This window comes from Varanus komodoensis, unplaced genomic scaffold (genome assembly GCF_004798865.1).
Source record: "Varanus komodoensis strain SLA01 unplaced genomic scaffold, ASM479886v1 scaffold23, whole genome shotgun sequence".
Taxonomy (NCBI): domain Eukaryota; kingdom Metazoa; phylum Chordata; class Lepidosauria; order Squamata; family Varanidae; genus Varanus; species Varanus komodoensis.
The window spans coordinates 18,718,944-18,741,986 of record NW_025335627.1 but is presented as its reverse complement, the minus strand read 5'-3'; the positions used below and the strand labels follow the sequence as shown (position 1 = coordinate 18,741,986).

The window sequence follows — 23,043 nt, the reverse complement described above, 5'->3', positions numbered from 1 at the left end:
GATTCTGGCAGCATTATTTTCAGTTCCTTTCTTAATTATGTCTAACATGAAATTTGCCTTTTCACAGCATTGCCCAGTGAATCAAATATTTTCATTGAGCTGTTCACCACAATTCCAAGATCTCTTCTATTGTCATTCATGGTGAATCCATAGGGACTTTTTGCTCCAACATGCCTACACCTAACATTTAATCACACATGCCATTTGAATGCTCATTCTTCCAGTTTGGATAGATTGTTTTAGTGCTCCTCTCAATCCCTTTTTGTTTTAACCTCCCTAAATAATTTGGTGTCATCAACAAACTTGGTCAATTCACGGCTCACTCTTAACTCCATATAATTTACGAACAGATTGAAAAGTCTTCCTCCCAGTAGAGAGCCATATGACACCTTGATGTTTACATGCCTCAACTGCAAGAATTTACCATTTATACCAACTCTCTGCTTTCTGTTCTTTAACTGATCCAATGCATAAGGGGTTCTCCCCTCTTGCTCTATGACTGCTAAGCTTGCTCACAAGTCTTTGGTGAGAGACTTTGTCAAAAGTCTTTTTGAAGTCCAAGTGGACATTGTCTACTAGATCATCTTGTATAGATAGTCTCAAAGAAGACTAAAAGGATAGTGAGACATGACACACTTTTAAGACTTGCTGAATCTTTTTAACCAGGGCTGGTCATTGTATATATAGACTTAGTAATTGTATCATTAGTAATGTCTTCCACTATTTTTTCCAGAACATGCTAAACTATCTGCAGGATGCTCACCAGATCCCATTTTTAAACAGTGATATTACATTGTACAAGAACTCTAGGATAGATACTGTCTTGGCATGGTGTGTTGAGAGCTTTCAATTGTCGAGGTGAATGACTGGCTTAGGGTGTGGTGCCAGAAGAAATGCTTCAGATTGCTCAACCACGGCACCCAGTCTCTTGCCAATGGGCTTCTGGCAAGGGACAAGTTGCACCTCACGATGATGGAGAAAAGTTCCTTCGGAAATGCTCTAGTGAGCTTCGTCCCGAATACTTTAAACTGAGGCGGAGGGAGGTGGGGTTGAGGCCACCCAGAAACTTGCCCACACTGGACAAGTGTGGGGAGAGGATCAGGGCTCTGGGACAAGGGTGTTAGAGGTACTGCAGGGACTGACAAGACTCCTATGAAGAGGGGGCCGGTATCAGGGAAGATGGGAGGATGGAGGAGGCTGGGGACTCCAAAGAAAGGAAGCTGTGGGAAGGAGTTGAGGTACATGTACATCAATGCTAGGAGCATGGGTAATAAGCAGAAAGAGCTTGAAGTTCTCCTGGGAATAGGAGGGTATGACCTGGTGGGGATCATGGAAATTTGGTGAGATGAAAGGCAAGACTGGAATGTAAACATTGAGGGGTATCACCTGTTTAGAAAGGACAGGAAGGGAAAGAGGGGTGGGGGTGTAGCTTTATATGTCAGGGAACTGATAGGATGCAGTGAGATAGAATGCAGCACAGATGGGGATTCAGTAGAGGCAGTCTGGATGAAACTAAGGAGTTTTGATGGGATGGGGGGGAAACTGACAGTGGGGGTATGTTATCGCCCTCCAGTTCAGCTTGTGACCCTGGACAATGTCCTGACAGACCTGAATTGAAGGATATCTCAGGATAGGGACACAATAATTATGGAAGATTTCACTCTCCCAGATATTAGTTGGGAGAATCACTCAGCAGTGACAGCCAGGTCACGTCACTTCCTAGACACTATAGAGGGAGGGTTTTTCATGCAGAGGGCCCAGGAAGCGATGAGAGGGGAAAATATCCTTGACTTGGTCTTGACCAATAGGGAAGAGCTGATAGATGGGGTCCAGATTATGGAAGCTCTGGATGCGAGTGATCACTCCATCCTTGGCTTTAAGATCAGGGGAATGGGGATGTGCAGCAGGTTGAGTACTAGAAGTTGGGACTTCACAAGGGCCCACTTTGGTCAATTGAAGACCAGACTGGCGAAAGTCTCCTGGGAGAGGGTACAGGAAGGCAAGGAGTTCAGGAGGGGTGAATGGCACTCAAAGTGGAGGTCTTGGAGGTGCAAGCTTTGATGATACAACTAGTTAGTAAGGTGGGGAGGCGAAGAAGAGCACCGCCAGAGATGTGAAAGGAGGTGGTTAAAGGGATTAGATGCAAGAGGAACCGCCACAGGAAATGGGCACTGGGGCAAATAGACAAAGGGGTATACCAGGAGGAGGAGGCTCGTTGCAGAAGGAATCTTTGCAAGGCTAAGGCTGATTATGAGCTGAGACTTGCAAAGAATATCAAGAACAACAAAAAGGGCTTCTATCAGCATGTAAATAGGAAGAGGAAGGGAAGACAGGTAGTGGGACTGCTTAATAAGGAGGAAGGAGATCCAGTGACTGATGCAAGGGAACAGGCACAGATGCTAAATGACTGTTTTGCCTCTGTGTTCTCCCCAAAGCAGGATGGGGAAGATCTGCATGGGAGATTAGATGAGGCCAGGGACTTAGGGGAACAGATTAGAGTCACCCCCCCTGAAGTCGAGGGGCTCCTCAGGGCACTGGACTTTACAAAGGCACCAGGCCTTGATGAGTTACACCTGAGAGTACTTTGAGAGTTGGCAGGGGTTCTCTCACACCCGCAGGCCTCCATTTTTAAGGCCTCGGAGAGAACGGGTGAAGTTCCACAGGAATGGAGGGTGGTATCAGTGGTCTCAATTTTAAAAAAGGGTAGTAGAAGGGACACGGGGAATTACAGACCAGTTAGCCTTATGTACATTGTAGGAAAAACAATGGAAAGGCTCATAATAGCGAGAGATCTAGTGATGCTAAAGGGAAGCTGGTGGCCACACAACATGGTTTCTACAATAACAGGTCCTGCCAGACAAACCTTGTGGAATTCTATGACAAGGTTTCAAGGTGGCTAGACAGAAGGGACAGAGTGGATGTGGTTTACCTGGATTTCAGCAAGGCTTTTGACAAAATTTATTTATTTAAAACATTTCTATGCCGCCCCCATTGCAACAAAGCCTCGGGGCGGCTCACTACATAATTAAAATATAAAAATAACAGTTAGTACATTAAAATTAATTAAAAACTTGGTAACATCTCGGCATAAAATTTAAAATCCTAAAATACATAATAAATTAACAATTAAAATAAGTTTTAAATAAAAAGGTCTTAGCCTGGCACCGAAAAACAAATAACGACGGCGCCAGGCAGACCTCTCTGGGGAGCGCATTCCATAGGTGCCCCATGGAATGCCCCATGATATCCTGGTTGAAAAACTGAGGAGTTCTGAGATAGACCAATGCACTGTCCAATAGATTAGGGCATGGTTGACCAACCAAAAGCAGAGGGTAACCATTAGTGGGGAATCATTGGTACGACAGCCAGTGACAAGTGGGGTCCCCCAGGGCTCTGTCCTGGGGCCGATCCTGTTTAATCTTTTCATAAATGACATGGAAGAATGGGTGAACAGTCTGCTGATCAAATTCACAGATGATACTAAAACTGGAGCAGTGGCCAAAACTGAGGAGCAGGTACTCCAGATCCAAAAGCATCTGGACAGACTATGGAAGTGGGCAGGAGACAACAGGATGGCATTCAATGTGGATAAGTGCATGCTCTTGCACTTAGGCCATAGGAATGGGTGTCATAAGTACAAGATAGGGGACAAGTGGCTGGAAAGCAGCACTTGTGAAAGGGATCTCAGAGTGCTGGCTGACTGCAGGCTAAACATGAGTCAGAAGTGTGATGCAGTGGTCAACAGGGCAATGCCAACCTTGGCTGCATAGCCAGAAGCATGGCTTCTAGATCGAGAGAGGTATTACTACCACTCTGTATGATTCTGGTCTGCCCATGACTTGTGTTCAGTTTTGGGCCCCTCGTTACAGGAAGGATATAGCCAGGTTAGAGTCAGTGCAGCGTAGTGCCACAAGGTTGGTGGCTGTTTTGCAGGGAAAGCCGTATGAGGCAAGACTGGGGAAGCTGGGTCTTTTTAGCCTGGAGGAGACTCTGAGGGGATCTGTTGGGGACGTACAGGTATGTGAGTGGGTGTCACACAGAGGTGGGTAGAGACCTGTTCTCCCCTACAGAGGAGGGCAGGATGTGCTCCAACAGAGCGAAGCTCAGTGAACCAAGGTTCAATCTGGATGCCAGGAAGTAATTCCTGACAGTTAGGACCCTGAGGGTGTGGAATGGGCTTCTACAAGAGGTGGTTGAGACCCCATCGGTGAGGGTGTTCAAGGATAGCCTAAACATGCACATGGTAGCCATGTCGTGAGTGAAGCAGGCAAGAGCCAAGGGTCAGACTAGATGGCCAGGGAGACCACTTCTGACTCGCTCTGTTTGTATGTTTCATTTCTAGTCCCCAGTATTTGCAAGTTCCTCAGATTCCTTTTCTGAAAATATTACTTCAACACAGGTATGTGTTCTTTATCTTCTGCAGTGAAGACAGATGAAAAGAATTTATTCAGCTCATTTGTACAGTTGAACCTTAACTTTTGCAAATTTAATTATCTGCAAGTTTGCCATCAAAAATTAAATGGGAATCTTTTTGGTGTTTTGCAGCCTGCTGCAGCCTCCTGAGACAGCCATACAGGGAACACTCCTCTTCCTGGCTCCTATCACAGCTGGCCCAGAATGGTGTGTTGCCCACCAGTGAGGTTGGGGCATGCAGCTGCACACAAGGCTTGTGATGTTAACACAATGCAGAATAAGCTTCCCTAGAACAGGTCATGCTCTAGCACATTGGGCCTTGTTTTAAGCTAAAGGTTATTCAAGTTGTGAGATAGGTGATTGTAGTGCAGCTACCACTACACCTATGGTTGACCGTATTAAGGGTTGAGTTTGGCAGGGTAGAGGTAGTCATGGGTTTTACATTTTAATGGGAGTCCTCTTCCCCTAACTCCCACAAATGAGAAGGGCTGACTATAATCTCCTTATTCTCCTTTAACTCTAATCTGCATTGATATCAGCAACACGTTCTTCAACATTCTATTTTGCTTCTTGTACTGTGCTTGCATTTCCTTTATGCAGGTTTTCCTCATTTGGGCAAGGCTTGCATTACTTGAAGGAAGCCATCTTTTTTCTAGCAGCTTCTTTGACATGGCTTGTTAACCATACAGGTGGTGCTTAAATTTGGAGGTACCTTTCCTGACCTGAATTTTTGGTGAGCTTCTGCTATTGTGGTTTTGAATAATCTTCAAGGATTTTGAAAGCATTTAATTCTCCTGACTTGCTTTTCCAACTTCTTTTCACCAGTCCATTTTGTAGAAGGTTCATCTTTTGAAGCTGTGTCTGCGTTCAACTTCCTTGGCAATGCTCCATTTACATATGAATTAAATTTGATAGCACTATGATTACTGTTTCCAAATGATTCAACAGCACTTATATCTCACACTAGGTCCTTGACAGCACCATTTGGGACTAAGTGCACAGTCATCTCTCCTCTAGCTTGTCCCATGACCATTCTAGGACAGAGTTATTTTAAGCACTGAGAAATTTAGCCTCTTAGTTGAAACTAGAGTATGTATCTATGCAATCTATGCAGGATGCAATTGAAGTCAGCCATTACTACAATACATGCTTATTTGGATGCATCCTTGATTTCATTTTCCATCTCAAGACCACTCTGAACATCTTGGTTGTATCTAACATTGTACTGTTTCCTCATAGAGGAATTTCTCCACATGTGTATGCACATACACCCCCACCCCCCATTACATTAGTTACCCTTTTCTGCACCTGTTCTACAATCTGCTGGCCTAGTGGAGAGAATGAGAACAAGAGATTTCAATAAATAATAGCGATTTCTTCACCAGTTTCTAGGATTCAGTCTGCAGCCCTACAACCGAGAGACATTCCACTTTTGGGCTAAAGGAACACTCACCACTTCTTCTCTTTGTGTTATGGTATCAAAGCCACTTCCTGTACCACCATTTCCAAAGACATCACTTTCTCCACCCATTCCTATTTCATAGGTTGACACAGTTTCCTAGTCTTTCCTAAAGAAGTTTCAGAGCTGCTGGTCCCAAGGAATAATTGTGTATATGTGCAGGTGTTGCTCTTGCCTCACCTATTGGCAAAAGTCTGTGTTTGAGCAGAGGATTTGAGGAGTAGACTGAGGTGGAGGGGGAGTATTGGGTAGAGCTGTCATGGAAAAAGGCCTAGCAGGACATTGTCTGGGAGACTCCTGTCACCAACATTTAAGTCATTACACCTCCCATTCAGTCATCTCCAGCTCTGTGGTAAATCAACCAGGCTCTAACTAGAATTCCAAGGAGTGTCACCTACCAAGACCATTTGTCCATTTTAGCAGCTCATCCAGATTGTCAGTAAAACCACCAGCCATCTCCTAATGTAATCAAAAACTATTAGGACCTATCAGTCTACAGCTGAGATATACAAATTAGTCTATTTTCAGTCAATATCATTTCCTTTGTAAGTCAAATTCATCCTGTATTAACCTGAACTTCATGAAAGAAATTCTGCATGAATGTTTCTATGCATTTTATTGTTAAATATACATTTATGCACACTGCAATATTACACTGTTATATTCATCTTAATTTTATATGCATTTTTCAAGTATAAAATTGTACTTTAAACCCTGATGAAATGCAAAGTTGAAAAGATAAATGTATTTTGATCTGCATGCAAGTTCAAAAGGTATGACTCATATATGTCCACTTCAAAATGCAGATTGAACTTATTTCAGAAAAAGATAAAAAGGATGACAGACTCCTTTGAATGGGAATCCTATGAGGATGAAATAATAATAATAGAAAGTAAAATCTGACCTAAAAGCACCTGGAAGGAATAAAGCACCTGGAATAGACAGGGGATCAAAAGGACTGTTCCAAGCTGCAGAGACTGAATTGGTCCAAATCCTAAGAAGAACTTGCCAGGACCAATTCTAGGACCATTATAACAATTCCTCATGTAAGCAAAGTAATGCATGGTGTTACAATGAAGAATTTTACCCAATATGGTGCAAGAAATTCAAGCTGGATTTTGAAAAGGAAGATGCACTCAAGATCATATTGTAAATATATGCAGGCTATAGTAATAATCCAAAGAATTTCAGAAAATCATCAGTCTGCGCTTTATAGATTACAGCAATGCCTTTGACTGTGTGGATCATAAGAAGCTATGGATGGTCCCAAAAGAATTGGGTGTGCTCTTGATCATTCTTATGAGTAACCTTTACCATGGACAAAAAGCTACTGTTAGGACACAAATGGTTCCTTATAGGCAAAGGCATCAGACAAGTGTGTGTTCCTTATCTGTTCAAACAGATTGCAGAACATATCACAAATAAAGTTGGATTAGAATTAGAGGAAGGAATAAACATTGACGGAAGATACATCAGTTATTTAAAATATACAGATGATACCATAACATTGGTGGAGAGCAGCAATGACTTGAAACAACTGCTGATAAAAGTGAAAGAAGAAAGCACAAAAGCAGGATTGCAGCTGAACTTTAAGAAAACAAATATCATGACTACAGAAGGATTAAACAAGTTTAATGTCAACAGTGAAGAAATGGAAATTATGATAGATTTTGTGTAATTTGGTTCCGTCATCAATTCAAATGGAGACTGCAGCCAAAGAATCAGAAGAAGACCGAGTCTTGGAATGGCAGGAATGAGAAAAGATAATCAAGTGCAAGGATGTTTCACTGGAGACCAAGATAACCCACACTGTTGTATTCCCAATCACTGTGTATGGGTGTGAAAGCTGGAATGAAGGAAGTTCACAGGAAAAATGATGCATTCGAAACATGGTGCTGGAGAAGGGTCTTTATAAATACCCTGGTCAGTAGAAAGCCAAACAGCTCAAATCAAGTCAGAGGTTGCCCTGAGGAAATGAGGAACTGAAGCTGTCATACTTCAGGCCCTATTAAGAGGAAGCATGACTCATTGGAGAAGACATCAGTGCTAGGAAATGTCAAAGGGAAATGGGGAAGATCAAGTTTGAGATGGATCAATTCCAAAAAAGAAGCCACAGTCTTATGTTTATAAGAACTGAGCAAGGCTGACAAGAACAAGATATTTTGGAAGGTATTCATGCATAGGGTCATCCTAAGATGGAGGTGACTTGAAGGGATGTAATGACAAAAAGTGATCCAGGGTTTGGAAATACTGCACTATAAAGAATGTCGTGCATGAAGCCCCGACAGAGACAGTGACTCACGAGAAGGTCTTGTGCGTGACACCCTGTGCCCAAAAGCCAACCCCACAACCCAGCCTGGGGGCGGATGAGCAAGCAGCTGCACCTCTCTCTGAATCCCGGCCCATTGAGCAAATGCCTGAGCCCTCATCGAAGCCAGAGAGTCCCGAGAGAGAGGAGGAGAGAGAGGAGGCTGCAGGTTCTACTTGGAAGGAGGCAGGACAAACTGCTCCTTCCCCCTCTGACGCTGATCCTCCTGAGCATGAAACAGAAGACACGGTAGTCGTGGTGGATTTCTCTCGAGCAACCAATCGCCGGATTCTATGCAGATATGAACAGCAAAAGAATTTGCTAGGTAAGAGAGAGGAAAGGCGTGACTTAGAAGAGTAATCCCACGTGGGCTCAGGTAGGGAAGCCATTAGAGGGTTAACATCTGCATACCAAGGGCCTCAATTGGAGAGCCTATCTATAGAGTTGTAAATCTTGTAGCCAATTAGCATTAAAGTACTATAGTTTTATTGCTTGTGAAAGTGTGGATTGTTTATGTGCCGGAAGAAAGACTGAAAGAACTGGGCTCATTTGTATGGCTGCCATCAGTCAGGTGCCTAGACAGCATGCAAAACAATAACCCTAGTCTCTGGGCAAACCATTCTAATCAGATCCACACCTATGCAAAGTTTCAGAGTTCCTGTGTCTCTGAATCCTACATGCAATGACTTGTAGGATTCAAGAAACTATATTAAGTCCTATCAAATCAAGAATATGCACTACTATATATGAAATGTTCGAAAGCATGCAAATGCAAGTAGATAAAAAGGTACCACTTTGGTGGGCAGGTAACAGCATTCCGTGCACTTTGGTGTTTAGTCATGCCGGCCACATGACCACGGAGACTGTCTGCGGACAAACGCTGGCTCCCTTGGCTAGGAAAAAGAGATAAGCACCACCCCCTAGAGTCAGGCATAACTGGACGTAACGTCAAGGGGAAACCTTTACCTTTACCTTATATGAAATGCCAGATGGAATTTGCAATGGGACTGTGGTTGCCATCATTATGGTTCCTGACTCCAAGCAGAGCAGAGCACATCAGAGCAAGCTGCCCCAGCTGGTCTAGGGCCTCTGGAGTACAAGCAGCCAAGCTCCCAGGGAGTGTACAAAATTTGCAACAAAAGAAGAAGAGTGCCAATTGTGGGAGATTCCCTCTTGCGCAGAATAAAAAAATGCATATGTCGTGATGACCTAGGAAATTATCAAGTATGCTGTCTCCCTGGCGCCAAGGTAAAAGATATAACCAGCAAGTTCACACAACTCATATGGCCCACTGACAAATACCCCTTCCTTCTCTTCCACGTGGGAACTAATGACACTGCCATGAGAAGTTTTGCTGCTATAACATCAGACTTCAAAGCTCTAGGGAGGAAAATAAAAAACACTGGGGCCCAGATAGTCTTCTCTTCTATCCTACCAGTACATGGAAGAGGAATTGTTAGAGAAAGAAAAATCCTTCAAGTGAATGACTGGTTATCATGGTGATGCCATAAAGAGAGATTTGGATTCTGGGACCACAAGCTAAGCTTCCTGGAAGATGGACTACTAGCAAATGATGGGCTGCACTGCACAAAGAATGGGAAGCAGGTGTTTGGCCACCACAACTTCATCAGAAGAGCTTTAAACTTCAAGCACAGCAAGAATGAACTTCAATGTCTCTATACCAATGCCCAGAGTATGGGAAAAAAGCCACACGAACTTGAGCTCATAGTACATGAGGGCAATTATGAATAATAGAAACTTGGTGGAATGACTCACATGACCGGAACTCTACAATTGATGGATACAGCCTGTTCAAGAAAAATAGAAAAGATAAAAAGGGAGGTGGAGTTGCACTGAGAGACACATATATCTGCACAGAATTTCAAGAAAAAGAACTTAGTAGCCCCATTGAAAGCATCTGGCTAAATTTAAAGGGAGCAAAAAATAAGAAAAACATAGTTGTTGGCAGATATTACCATCCACTCAATCAAAAAGAGGACAAGGATGCAACCTTTGAAAAGCAACTTGCCAGCATTTCCAAAAAGAATGATGTAGTCATTATGGGGGATACATGCTGGGGGAGAAATTCTGCCAAGCGTGGCCGGAGAGAGGGTACGGTCGCGTACCAAGGGGTAATACCCATAGGGTGCATAGTCATCCCATGGTTCACGATGAGTCGATCTATGGGGCGCTTGCACCCATTCTCCAGAAGGACGGATGGAGACACGTTGCTGGTATTGCACCTGATGAGGTGGGGCCCTCAGGGAAGCCTCCAGCGATGGCTGCGGTGTGGGCGAGCATGCCATTGGAGGAGAGTCTCATATCTCTCCATCAGAGATCGATCCCAACATGGCAGCCTCTTAGTGTTCAGGTGAAGACAGGACGGAAGGGGCGACCTGTCGCAGGGACCCAGGCAGAGTCACTTGCATTGCCAACTGAAGAGCCGGTCCAGTTGGTGTTGGTACCGAAGTGGCCTTCGGGATCGACGGGGCGGATGAACCCGAATCACGGTGTCGGAGTTGATCGGTTTTCTTGGATTTGCGTGCCGCCTTATCCGCCTTGTCCTCCGTAGGCTTCTTGTGGCCTGAAGACTTGTCTGATCCACTGTGCTTCCTTTTCTCCTTTTGCTTATGTGGAGATGTAGAGGAGCGTTGACCCTCCGATAAGGGAGCACCATCAGCTGATGGGCGGGGCGAAGGGGTAGCTGAAGAGGACGGCGCAGTGGATTTGCCTGCTAGCTGATCAGACTGAAGCAGGGCTTCATCCCATAAGATTGCCCAGGCGGTACTCTCGATTTTTCCTCACCTGCTTAGTAAAGGCCTGGCAATGGCCGCATTTACCGGTTCTGTGTCCTTCTCCAAGACAAAGAAGACACAGGTTGTGCGGATCAGTAGGCAATATTTTAGATCCGCACTGAGAACACTTGTGGAAAGCTGCACGCTGAGCCATTGAGGATGAAAAAGGAGAAGATAGAGAAGGTAAGAATAGAGAAAAACTTTTTTGGGGGGGGGACAGGAAAATGGATGGGGGAATGTGAAGAAAACTTCTAACAGGAAGGGTAATAACTTAGAATTTTAATAGCTAAGAGAAAAACAGCGGTTTAGGTAACAAGATACACGATATAGTACAAACTGAGAGACGAAAGGCTCGAGGCACAGTGAATGGTGGTCGCAAGAAGACTGAGGAAATGGTGGGCACTCCGCCTTCTTATACAGTGGGGGGGGAGGGGTGCGGAGTTCCTGCCAAAACCTTTAAGCTTTTAAAATCTTTCCGGTCACAGGCACTGTGCAGGTGCACCACCCATATGTGTGATGCATGGAGGCCACGACAAAGAAAATGCAGTGATTAATAGAAGCCAGCATGGATTTATCAAAAATAAATCCTGTCAGACTAATTTAATCTCATTTTTTTTACAGGCTAACCTCCCAAATGGACAAAGGGAACACTGTGGACATAATCTACCTAGACTTTAGCAAAGCTTTCGACATAGTGCCACACGACATTCTGATAAGTAAATTAGCAAAACCTGGACTAGTTTAGCAAAAACTGGACTGGAAAAACTATTAGGTGGATACAAAATTGGCTGTTAAATTGGTCACAAAGAGTGTTCATCAATGGCACCTTCTCAAACTGGATGGAGGTAACTAGTGGGGTGCCACAGGGTTCAGTCCTGGGCCCAGTGCTCTTCAACATTAATGGTTTAGATGGGGTATACAAGGAAAGATAACCAAATTCACAGATGATACAAAACTGGACAGAATAGCAAACACCCTAGAAAACAGAATGAAGATCCAGGGTGATCTTGATAAACTTGAACAGTGGGCTGAAACCAACAGAATGAGATTCAATAAGAACAAATGCCAAGTCCTCCACCTAGGAAAAAGAAACCAAAGGCATCAATACAAGATGGGGAATATGTGGCTCAACAGAACTAAACAAGAAAAAGATCTTGGAGTAATTGTGGACAATAGGCTAAACATGAACCAACAGAGTAGACATGCACATGGTGGGCATGTCTTGAGCAGAGCTGGCTGGAACTGGAAGTCAGACTAGATGGCCCGGAAGACCCCTTCTGACTCGTTTTGTTTCTATGTTTCTAACAATGCGATGCAGCAGCCAAAAGGGCAAATGCTATTTTTGGAATGCATTAACAGAAGTATTACTTCTAAATTATGAGAAGTAGTAGTTCCTCTTTACTCCTCACTAGTCAGACCTCACCTGGAATACTGTGTCCATTTCTGGGCACCAAGATTTAAGAAAGATGCAGGTAAATTAGAAAGGGTCCAGCGGAGGGCAACAAAAATAATTCAGGGTTTGGAAATACTGCACTATGAGGAGAGACTGAGGGAACTGGACATGTTCAGCCTTGAGAAGAGAAGACTGAGGAGCGACATGATATCCCTCTATAAGTACCTCAAAGGCTGTCACAAAGAGGAAGGCCAAGATCTCTTCTTGCTAATGCCAGAATGTAGGACACAGAATAATCAATTCACGTTGCGGCAAACCAGATTCAAGCTGGATATCAGGAAGAGCTTCCTCATGGTCAGAGCAATACAACAGTGGAACAAGCTGCCTAAACAGGTGGTGGGCTCTCCCACACCAAAGGCATTCAAAAAGACAGCCATCTGAGTGGGATGGTGTAACATGGTGTCCTACAACAGCAAGGGGTTGGACTCGATGGCCCCATGGCCCCTTCCAGCTCTTCTATTCTATGATTCTATGAAAGCCAAGCTATGAGAGAAAAAGGAAGCTTGACATATATATCAAAGCTCACTAGAATAGGGATCTTCCATACCTAAGCATCTTCCATATCAGGTCCAAAACCATCTTCACAGCTCAGAAATGAAGTGGCTAGTACATGATGAAAATCTTGTGAACCCAACTTCACACACTCAGAGTTAAAGGTCTGCCCAACAAAGTACACTGTAAACAAGATGGCTCACATTAGACAGCAACATCTCACCATACTCACCAAATCTAGGCTGCTTGCTGGAACAGATTAACTCAATCTGTAGCATTCACACAACCTTAGGCCAACCCAATAACATAGGCCAGCTTTTTTTGCTTATCTAGGAATAAATCCTAGATGTTGGTTATCTTCTCAATAACCAACCTGGAATCTACCAGCAGCATTTTGAAAGCCAGTGGGCTTTTGGCATAACACTTGGCATACCCCGCCTGGAAAAGGGAGTAGCATAGCATCTATCCTCCCTTCTTGTATTCCAGCTAGTTCTCCCACTACCACATTTTAAATGTAATGCCTTTTAAAGTATACTTTGAAGAGGAACTCTGTGTGCTGCCTGAGTGACTCTCAGCTTCACTTGTCAGCATATATAAGCCCATGCAGTACGAAGACCTCATAGGTAATCAAGTCCTGTTCTCCTGCTCAGTGCATAAAGTACAGTACTTGATAAAGTTACAGATGGCTGTCCAGCTATTGCTTAAATGCACAGCTCCAGTTTCTCATCCCAGTTCTCTACTACTCAGGCAGGGGGTCACTTGTAAGCTGTATGCACTGGTGGCACAGGGTGATGCAAATTCCTTCCTGTAGGGATTCCAGGATTATGTTATTTACTGGAATTACTAATAGGTAAGCCACATCTCAGGGCCTTGTGATTTAAGTGATTTGTGCAAACTCTTAAAGGATACATTTGCCCCCACCCGCTGCTTGATGTTCCCACTGTGGCTGGTGGCTGCCTCCTGTCTTAGGTGTGAGCTGTGGAACTGTCATGGCCCACCCTTGCAGCAGCCAGGGCAAGGAATGTGTCCACATTTTTAAGGAACACAACTTATGTTCCCAGCTTTATGAGGCAGACAATGAAACAAAGACAACACAGTTCCCTACCAAATATTTTCTTTTCCACTGTTATCATTGAAGGCTTTACAAGTATTTTCTTTGCCTAATATCTTTCTGTTACGCTATGTTGGCAGAGAAACAGGCTGCTTACTCCAAAAAAGTCCTTGTGAGCATTAAAATATCAAAACTCCTTGAGAAGGTTCTGTTTGTGTTTCAACAGAGATGAAAAAACTTTTGGTTCTGTTGTCAAATGCTGCTCTGTCTCATAATAGTAGAGATTTTTTGAAAATATTTATGGCAGGATTGACTCATGAATCTAGGAAAACAGAATGTTGCATCCCAGCTTATATGTGTGTCAATCATTTCATCCCATATCATGGGGATTTTGGAGCTCCTGTGGTTCACATTCAGTAGTGTACCTTGCACATAAGGTGGCCTACAGTCTACTCCTTTTAGGGCATGGTCACAACTTGCATAGTTAAAAAAGTCCCAAAATTTTAACTTCTTGTCTTTTATAGCTTTCTTTCATAAAATGAAATATGCCCTGAAGTGAAAAGGACCCCCTCAAATCTGCATAAGAATAGTTTTGCAGGGAACTCTCATGACCCCCACAAAAGAAAATAAAAGTACAAAAGAAGGATAATTGAAGATTATCTTAGTGTCTTTTGAAAATCAAAAGTCTGAGCTAAAACCTTTACACATAACAAATTAAAATCTATTGAGGGAAAGCTTTTTCATATTGGTTTAAAGACTGTTGGTGAAACTATTGCTATACAAGGAAAGTTTTTGCAAATTTTATTGAAATGCATAGGCTCAAGTATAAGTAAAACTTAAGTTACTTATACTTTCTGAAAATGGAAGCCATTTTTATGCTGACTGAAACTTCAAAGGCCCTTCTTGTGCAACATTTTCCTTTCCTGAGGTGCTTTACTCTGCAGTAACAAAATGATCCCAGATGCAATAGAGCCACCTGTCCACCCTGACGAACTATAGCACTGTTGTGCAGCTTGTGCCACAGGATGTTGAGAATGAAAGAGGCATGTGTTTCAGTACCACATCTGCAGACATAGAGAAGGTGGTGGAGGAGGAGCTTATCTCAAGGTTGCCATCTCCAGGTGTTCAGGCAGACTTTAGGAGTCAACAGGGTCTAGAAGTGCTAGGGAGACATGGGAAAAAAGCCAGAGCCTGGTCTGATCCTTGAACCCATCCTGCAGAGTCGGGAGAGAAGGGCTAGCCAGCTAGAGGGCATGCATACAGCTAGGAGCCTTGCCTGCCTCCAGACGCGGGGTCCAGGGTTACTCAGAAGGAGGGCTCTTAGAAATAGTTTCTACTACTCTATGTATGCCTAAGAAGCTGACATCACTTAAATAATGCTTTTCGCAGCACACCGCTGCAATAATGAAAAAGCTTCACATCTGAATTAAAAGATGCAGAAATCCTAGAATAACAGCTATAGTAGTAATAGTAATAGGCAAAATTGCCCTCTCTGTACTGCTGAAATAGGGTATAATTATGGCAAACTCCAAATATAGCAAAGGATAAACTATTCATATTTGCTAAATTTATGGAAGGTTATGCTTGCACTTCCATATGTTCACAACAAGATGTAAAATGGTTGATATGGGTATAGGCTCTTCTGCATGATCAGGAACCCTGAGCAAGGTTTCCCTGTATGCATACAGCTTTATATAAATGGAAATCCTTTCACACATTCCACAGATCGAAATGAAACTGGTCAAAAGGGTAAGCAGGCAAAATTCCCCTCACTGAGTCCACTAGACACTCACATTGAAAGTGAAATCAGAGCAGATGTCACACGCTCATATGACTACAGTGAGATGACTACAGTGAGAAGAATTGGTGATATTAATTAGTCTGAAGTCATTCAGAAATTATGACTGACATTCCAGTTGTGAATGGTAATATGATGGAACCATCTGATGGAGCCATTCCATCAAAAATATTTCATTTATTGTTACATAAAAAGCACACACAGACGGCCATGTGCTGGTACATAAAAAATGATTCCAAAATCTACATTTTGATTTTGGTCCTTTATTATGACCAACCAAAATATCACAAAATATTGAGTGAGTGTTCTGGAGTATTCTTTATCAGGCTAGCGGGTATAAATGTGGTATGATAAAATATGAACAAGATAATATGATATGAAAATATGATAAATGAATGAAGATACTCTTCATCAGGCTAGAGGATAGCTTCTGTATAGCCTGAAGTGCCTGAACCTGCCTAATCTTGGAAACTAAGCACGGTTGGGCCTGGCCGAAATCTGGATGGGTGACTTATATGTTGTGAACCACCCAGAGAGCTTTGGTTATTGGTGGTATGGAAACGTAATGAGTGGTCAGATAGAACGGGGATAACAAATTAAAATCAGTAGCTTAAATGGTCATGAGGTCTGCATTCGGAAACAGTCTCAAGATAGAATCTACAGACTGAACGTAATATAGCTTAAGGAAGCATTCTGGAGAATTCAGTGGCTTTTGTGGATTGTTGGTTAGTTCTAATAAATATGGATTATGGATTTTTCAGTATTATATCTAGAAATAGCAACACAAATTTTTAAAAGCAGTGTGGACAAACAAACTTATATTTTAAAGACATGACTAAAGCAAATCAAGATTATATGAGAAAATTCTGTATTTCCTTCAAAAATACCAGTATGTTTACACAGTGATTTTTAACATAGAGGGGGAAAGGAAAGAAAAATAGACTCTATACCAGAAGAGGATATACTAAATTATCTAGTTTATTTAAAAAAGAGACATTTGTTCAAAAACAGCAAAGATGACAACAGACATTTGGCAATAGCCCTGTTCTGAAGTGATCCTAGAACATTTTAGAGTAGTTTTCTAAAGGGAACTTGACAATTTACTTACAGCTTGCACACTGCCACTTAGGAGCATCATCAGTCCCAGGAGTACTGTAACTTGTATAACCCTACACAGAAAAGGCAAACATTGTCATTAGAATGTATAATGTACCAAAAGCAGCCACAGCACTATTTTCATTGTCAGGAAAGCACTAAAGTGTTTTTATTTATTCTTTTCTTACTAAATGGTTGAAGAAAATACACTAGAGTAACAACTTTGAGAAAGCTGACTACTTACTGGCCTGTCAGGAATTGTAAATAGCGGTGCTGTGAACTCCTCATGTTTGCTTCTTTCTTCTTGCTGTGACCAGCAAGCTATTCTAGAAAACAGACAGGAAGAATACACATACTTCATTCTGAGATCAGCAGAAATAGTTTTGCTAAAATAAATAGTTTTTATTTTAAAGGGCCTCACACCAGGGCAACCAGGGCTGAGCAGCAGGTACTGCTGGGCAGAACACGGTTCCCGGAGCCTCCACCTTCCTCGACCTGCTGATCCCTTCGTCTGGCCAGCAGCGCCTCTCCGCCGCTGCAGCCCCACAGGGAGAATCAGGTGCTTGGCTTCGCGGGGTCCCTTCTCCCGCCGCCGCGGCCCCGCGCGTGGCAGCAAGGGGAACGGCACTGGAGACGCGCGCTGCAAGGGCTGCCCGCGCAGCAGAGGGACGCTGCGGGAGCGGGGAGCCTGGCGACACGAGGTCCGCCGTCCGTTCGTGCGGACGAGGCCCTGGCCCCGCAGGTACTCACCCACCACTTTCAGGCAGAGCACATGCTCCCTTCGAGCCGTCGACAGTGCGGAGAAACGGCGGCCTGGAGCGCCGACCGAGCTGCGGCTGGAGCTTTACTTGGCCCGCCCGACGCCTCTGGCCGTCGCGCCCTCCAGGGAGGAGAGGCGGGAGAGGTGTGGCCGACGCTGCCGCCCACGGACAGGCTGAGCACTGAGCTAGCCTGTCTGGCTTTAGAGGCGCCCGAGCCTGGGCGCGGGAGAAGAGCAGTGCGGATTGGGCTCGCCGGCAGGGCGCCGTGAGCATCCCGCAAAGGAATCGCGCTCCCTCCGCGAGAATGGGAAACTGCCGGTCGTGGACGGGACTCACGCTCCTGTTCGCCGCGCTCCTGCTCGGCCCAAGGCGGCGCCTGACGGCGGAGGCGGCAGCGGTAAGTACGCATGTCCTGATCCCGGTCAGGGTCCGGGTCCCGGTCCTCTTCCCTTCCCCTCCTCCCCTCCCGCTTACTCCACTAGCACGCCCTTGGGAGCGCCATTACGCGGATGGGGAGATGGATTTCTTCGAGGGAAAACGGTCTTGAAAGCTTCAGCCGGGACATGTTTTCCCCAATCCCGGTACAAGTTGCCGCCCTGTTATTTCCCAACAGCAGCGCTTTTGCGGAGTCTCACCCTCTGCAGTCGGTGACTTCCCGCGCTCATGAGTTCAGCCCTGTTGAAGCTCCATCATGGGCTCAAGAGCCTGCCATATAATGTGGGTGTCTTTCAGATGTCTTTTACTCTCTGTCACCCAGAGAGCTTTGGCTACGGGTGGTATAGAAATGTAACTGATAATGATGAGATAGAGGCAGTGATAGATCTATTTAAGTTGCAGAATGCGTGAGAACAAATGGATCAATACAGAGGGCTGGAGTGGTGTGGCAGTTAGGATGTTGGGCTGGGGACCTGGAAGCACCGAGTTCTGGCCCTGCTCAGCGGTGCAGCTCACTGGATGACTTTGGCCCAGTCATAGACTCTAAGCCCAACCTTCCGCAGGGCTGTTGCTGTGTGAATGAAGTGGAACTGTGTAAATTCGCCCTAGTTCCTTGCAAGAGAAAAAAAGGAGGGATATAAATATATCATGATAATAGTGTTTGCTATTAGAGGAATAGAGGTGTACTAGTAATCTATCTTGTGGACAAATGTGCACACACCGGAACACTTACATATTCTTGATTTTTTTTAAAAAATGTATGTAATGTGTTTCCTTCAGACATGTTTCCAAGGCCTTTGTAATATGAATTGATATAGCCTTCTACAATTTTTTGAGGCACTGAACCAATTTTTCATTGTCTGAACTTGTCTGGAAACAATCAGTTCAATGTTGGTACATGTTTGAGAATTTGCCAAGTTACTAGTTAACTAAGTTAATTCAAGTTGATTTCACAGTATCAAAACGATCCCAAAAAAGGCCATGAGTGAACACACAAATGCATGCACGCAGAAAGTTGTGGAATAGCTGTAACTAACTCAATTCATAATTTTCAATTTGGGAGGTGGTATCTGATGTCTAGAGAATGGTAATAGCCTGGATTAGAAGATGCAAAATCGGTCCTGAGAAGAAGTAGATTGTGGTTTATCTGCAGTGATTATCAAACTGTTCTGCATGGGGTTGCATTAAACACTGCCAGTAGTGGCCCAGGTGAGCTTCTGACTGGAAGGCTACTGCTATCTAAACAACATTGTTCCTGGTGTCTAGCCTGTGTCTGGTGTATTGCAGTTTAACTTCATTGTTACACGCAGGGATGAGTGAGAAGTGGTCTTTTTCTTCATCTTTGTGACAGCTTTTGAGGTACTTGTAGAATGTTATTTCTCAAACCTATATGCCTAGCTCTCTCAGCCTCTCCTCAGAGGGCTTAGTTTCTAGATCCAGATGATCTTGAGGCCCTCCTCCGAACCCTTTCTAGTTTTTCTGCATCTTTTAAAAACCTGGGTGCCCAGAACTGAGCACAGTATTACAGGTGTGCTCTGACATGTGCTGCCAAACTGCAGCATACCAGATTCAGGCTAGACACAAGGAAAAGCTTCCAAAATATCAGAGCAGTACAGCAGTGGAACCAGTTGCCAGAAGAAGTCATGGGGTTTCCCACACTAGAGACATTCAAGGTGAAACTGAACAGTCCTTTGAGTGGGATGAGACTTGCCATCCTCAGCAGTAGGAGGCTGGACCCAATGTCCTCCATGGCCCTTTACAACCCTGCTATTTTATGAATCTATGGATCCATTTTTTCCTCCCTAATGTTCCCACATCCCCATAAGAAGAAAAAAATGCAAGCTGCAGTGGGAAAATAAGGGGGAATTACAAATTGGGGATGTTATCAGAGCCCCTGTGCAATTCTGCGGACAATGCAAAGTGATTGCATAGTAAAATTTTGTGTGGAAGTACCCAAGTGCCTTGTATGACATGCAGTGTCTTCCACCAATTAAGATACACAGTTACAGCCTCTTCTGGAGAGAGAGGGGAAGAGAGAGACTGGCCATGCCTTTGGGGATGGGGGTGGAATTCAGAAATGTCAGTTGGTTTAAAATAGAGTAGCTAGGCCACTTCTGAGAACAGGAGCATTTCTCATCAGTTGTTGAACAATGGCACTGAATGTTGTTTTTTTCCCAAGCATTGTGATCAGTATTCACTGTGATCACAGTATTGGTGATCATTGTTAAGCCCTAACTAAACAGCTTTGGACCAAAGTCCCTTAAGGATTATTTTCTACCATGCATGTATTATAACAGGTTTCCCTCAAGCCCCTGGTGAATCTACTCACCGTCTAAAGAACAGGTGGGTGATGAGAGAGCACAAGGCTTTCTTACTTGTGTTCTCCCCAGGAAGGTTCACTTGATGCCAGTTACAAGTATATAGTGAAGCTGGTGTTGTTTTGTTTGTTCTGCTGCATTTTGCTGCTGTTTGCTGCAGATTTTAACACTGATTTTATTGTTTGCAATATTTTATCTTGATTATGTGAGCCACTATTGGAGTTCTTTAAAATTGGAATATAGCATATAAGTTTACTACAGGGGTCCTCAAACTTTTTCAACAGGGGGCCAGTTGAAAGGTGGTGGCTGCGGTGGCCGCAGGCCGGCGAGATGGCGGCGGGTGTGGGCTGGAGAGGTGGCGGCAGCAAAGCGGCAGCAAGCACAGCGAGGTGGCGGTGGTGGTGGGCGCAGTGAGGCAGCAGCAGTGGCGGTGCGGGCACCGCGAGGCAGCGGGTGTGGGTGTGGTGAGGTGGCGGCGGGTGCAGCAAGGCAGTGGGCGCGGTTGCAGGAGCACTTGTGTAGAATTGCAGCCACCCCCCCCCCCGAGCATGATTGCAATTGTGACCATCTCCCCCCACCAGCACCATCGTATTGGGAAGACAGGCGCACTTGTGCAGGGAAGGTGGATGCAATTGAAGCCATCTCCCCCCACAACATGATTGCTGCCATCTCCCCCCCCCAAGCATGACCATGATCATGCTCATCTTCCCTGCACAAGTGCGCCTGCGATCGTGCCCGCCTTCCCACTGAATACACCTATGCCAGCTCCGAGCTTTTGGATTCACTTGGAGATTGTTTTCTTCGAGCAAGTCCAAAAGCTCTGAGGTGGGCCAGATAAATGGGCATGACGAGCCAGATTTGGCCTGCGGGCTGTTGTTTGAGGACCCATGGTTTATTAAATAGGTAAATAATACTTAAAAGCAGCTTACTTAAAAATTGTTTTATCTCTTATACAGTTCTATAGTTTTGGTGATCACTGAAATGTATTAATTGGCAAGTGGAATGCAACAGCCTTTCTTGATCATTAAAAATGTAATGATCAAGCTTTTGAAGCCAGACATCTGTGAAAATTGTTTCCCTGATATCTGTCAACACCTATTAGAGCACACACTGCAGTACATAATAACAGAGCGAGTCAGAAGGGGTCTCCCAGGCCATCTAGTCTGACCCAAGGCTCTAGCCGGCTCATCTGCATGTACAAGCTATCCTTGAACAAACTCACTGATGGGGCTTCAGTCACCTCCCATGGAAGCCCATTCCATACCCTTGGGGTCCTTAATGCCAGGAAGTACTTTCTGGTATCCAAATGGAACCTTGGTTCCCTGAGCTTTGCTCCATTGGAGCGCATCCTGCCTTCCTCTGCAGGGGAGAGCAGATCTTTACTCAACTCTGTGTGACACCCACTCACATACCTGTATGTCGCCAACAGATCCTCTCTGAGTCTTCTCTTCTCCAGGCTGAAAAGACCCAGTTCCCTCAGTCTCACCTCATACTGCTTTCCCTGCAAACCAGTCACTGACCTTGTGGCCCTATACTGCGCTGACTCTAACTTGGCTATATCCTTCCTGTAACGAGGAGCCCAAAAGTGAACACAATACTCCAGTTGCAGGCGCACCAGAGTCATATAAAGTGGTAGTAATACCTCTCTTAATCTAGAAGCCATGCTTCTGGCTATGCAACCAAGGGTGACGTTCGCCCTCTTGACCACTGCATCACACTGCTGACTCATGTTTAACCTGCAGTCAACCAGCACCCTGAGATCCCTTTCACAAGTGCTGCTTTCCAGCCACTTGTCCCCTAACTTGTACTTATGACACCCATTCCTATGGCCTAAGTGCAAGAGCATCCACTTATCCACATTGAACGCCATCCTGTTGTCTCCTGCCCACTTCCATAGTCTGTCCAGATCCTTTTGGATCTGGAGCACCTGCTCCTCAGTTGTGGCCACTGCTCCAGTTTTAGTATCGCCTGCAAATTTGATCAGCAGACTCTTCACCCCTTCTTCCAAGTCATTTATAAAAAGATTAAACAGGATCGGCCCCAGGACAGAGCCCTGGGGGACCCCGCTTGTCACTGGCTGTCGTACCAATGATTCCCCACTAATGGTTACCCTCTGCTTTTGGTTGGTCAACCATGCCCTAATCTATCAGACAGTGCATTGGTCTATCTCAAAACTCCTCAGTTTCTTAACCAGGATATCATGGGGCATTTTGTCAAAGGCCTTGCTGAAATCCAGGTAAACCACATCCACTCTGTCCCTTCTGTCTAGCCACCTTGAAACCTTGTCATAGAATTTCACAAGGCTTGCCTGGCAGGACCTGTTATTGCGGAAGCCGTGTTGCGTGGCCGCCAGCCTCCCTTCCCTATCTAGCATCACTTAATCTCTAGCTATTATGAGCCTTTCCATTGTTTTTCCTACAATGGACGTAAGGCTAACTGGTCTTTACTTCTCCATGTCCCTTCTACTACCCTTTTTGAAAATTGGGAAACTGACGCCACCCTCCAGTCCCCTGGAACTTCACCCATTCTCCATGAGGCCTCAAAAATAGAGGACAGCAGGCATGAGAGAACCCCTGCCAACTTGCAAAGTACTCTTGGTTGTAACCCATCAGGGCCTGGTGCCTTTGTAATGTCCAGTGCCCTGAGGAGCCTCTCAACTTCTAGT

General features: G+C 44.6%; 2 protein-coding genes across 5 annotated transcripts in view; one reads left to right on the top strand and one right to left on the bottom strand.

Moving 5' to 3' along the window:
• The window catches only part of LOC123024237 (collagen alpha-2(IV) chain-like), a 238,633-nt gene extending 220,879 nt beyond the window's left edge, over nucleotides 1-17,754 (bottom strand). Inside the window, exons 1-3 of one of the 2 annotated variants that reach the window (XM_044431658.1) lie at nucleotides 17,615-17,754; nucleotides 17,109-17,190; nucleotides 16,878-16,938 (exon numbers count right to left, since the gene is read on the bottom strand). In XM_044431658.1, coding sequence (XP_044287593.1) covers nucleotides 16,878-16,938; nucleotides 17,109-17,152 — 105 coding nt within the window. In that variant the 5' untranslated portion in view covers nucleotides 17,153-17,190; nucleotides 17,615-17,754. Of the gene's footprint in view, nucleotides 1-16,877; nucleotides 16,939-17,108; nucleotides 17,191-17,287; nucleotides 17,568-17,614 lie in introns of those variants that run through there. The other variant, XM_044431659.1, reaches the window with a different exon arrangement.
• Nucleotides 17,755-17,886: 132 nt separating this feature from the next.
• The window catches only part of COL4A1 (collagen type IV alpha 1 chain), a 197,252-nt gene continuing 192,095 nt past the window's right edge, over nucleotides 17,887-23,043 (top strand). For all 3 annotated transcript variants that reach the window (XR_006414881.1, XM_044431656.1, XM_044431657.1), the window contains exon 1: nucleotides 17,887-18,022. Coding sequence is in view for 2 of the 3 variants with exons in the window: in XM_044431656.1 (XP_044287591.1) it covers nucleotides 17,930-18,022 (93 nt within the window). In the remaining variant the exon portion in view is untranslated. The remainder of the gene's footprint in view (nucleotides 18,023-23,043) is intronic.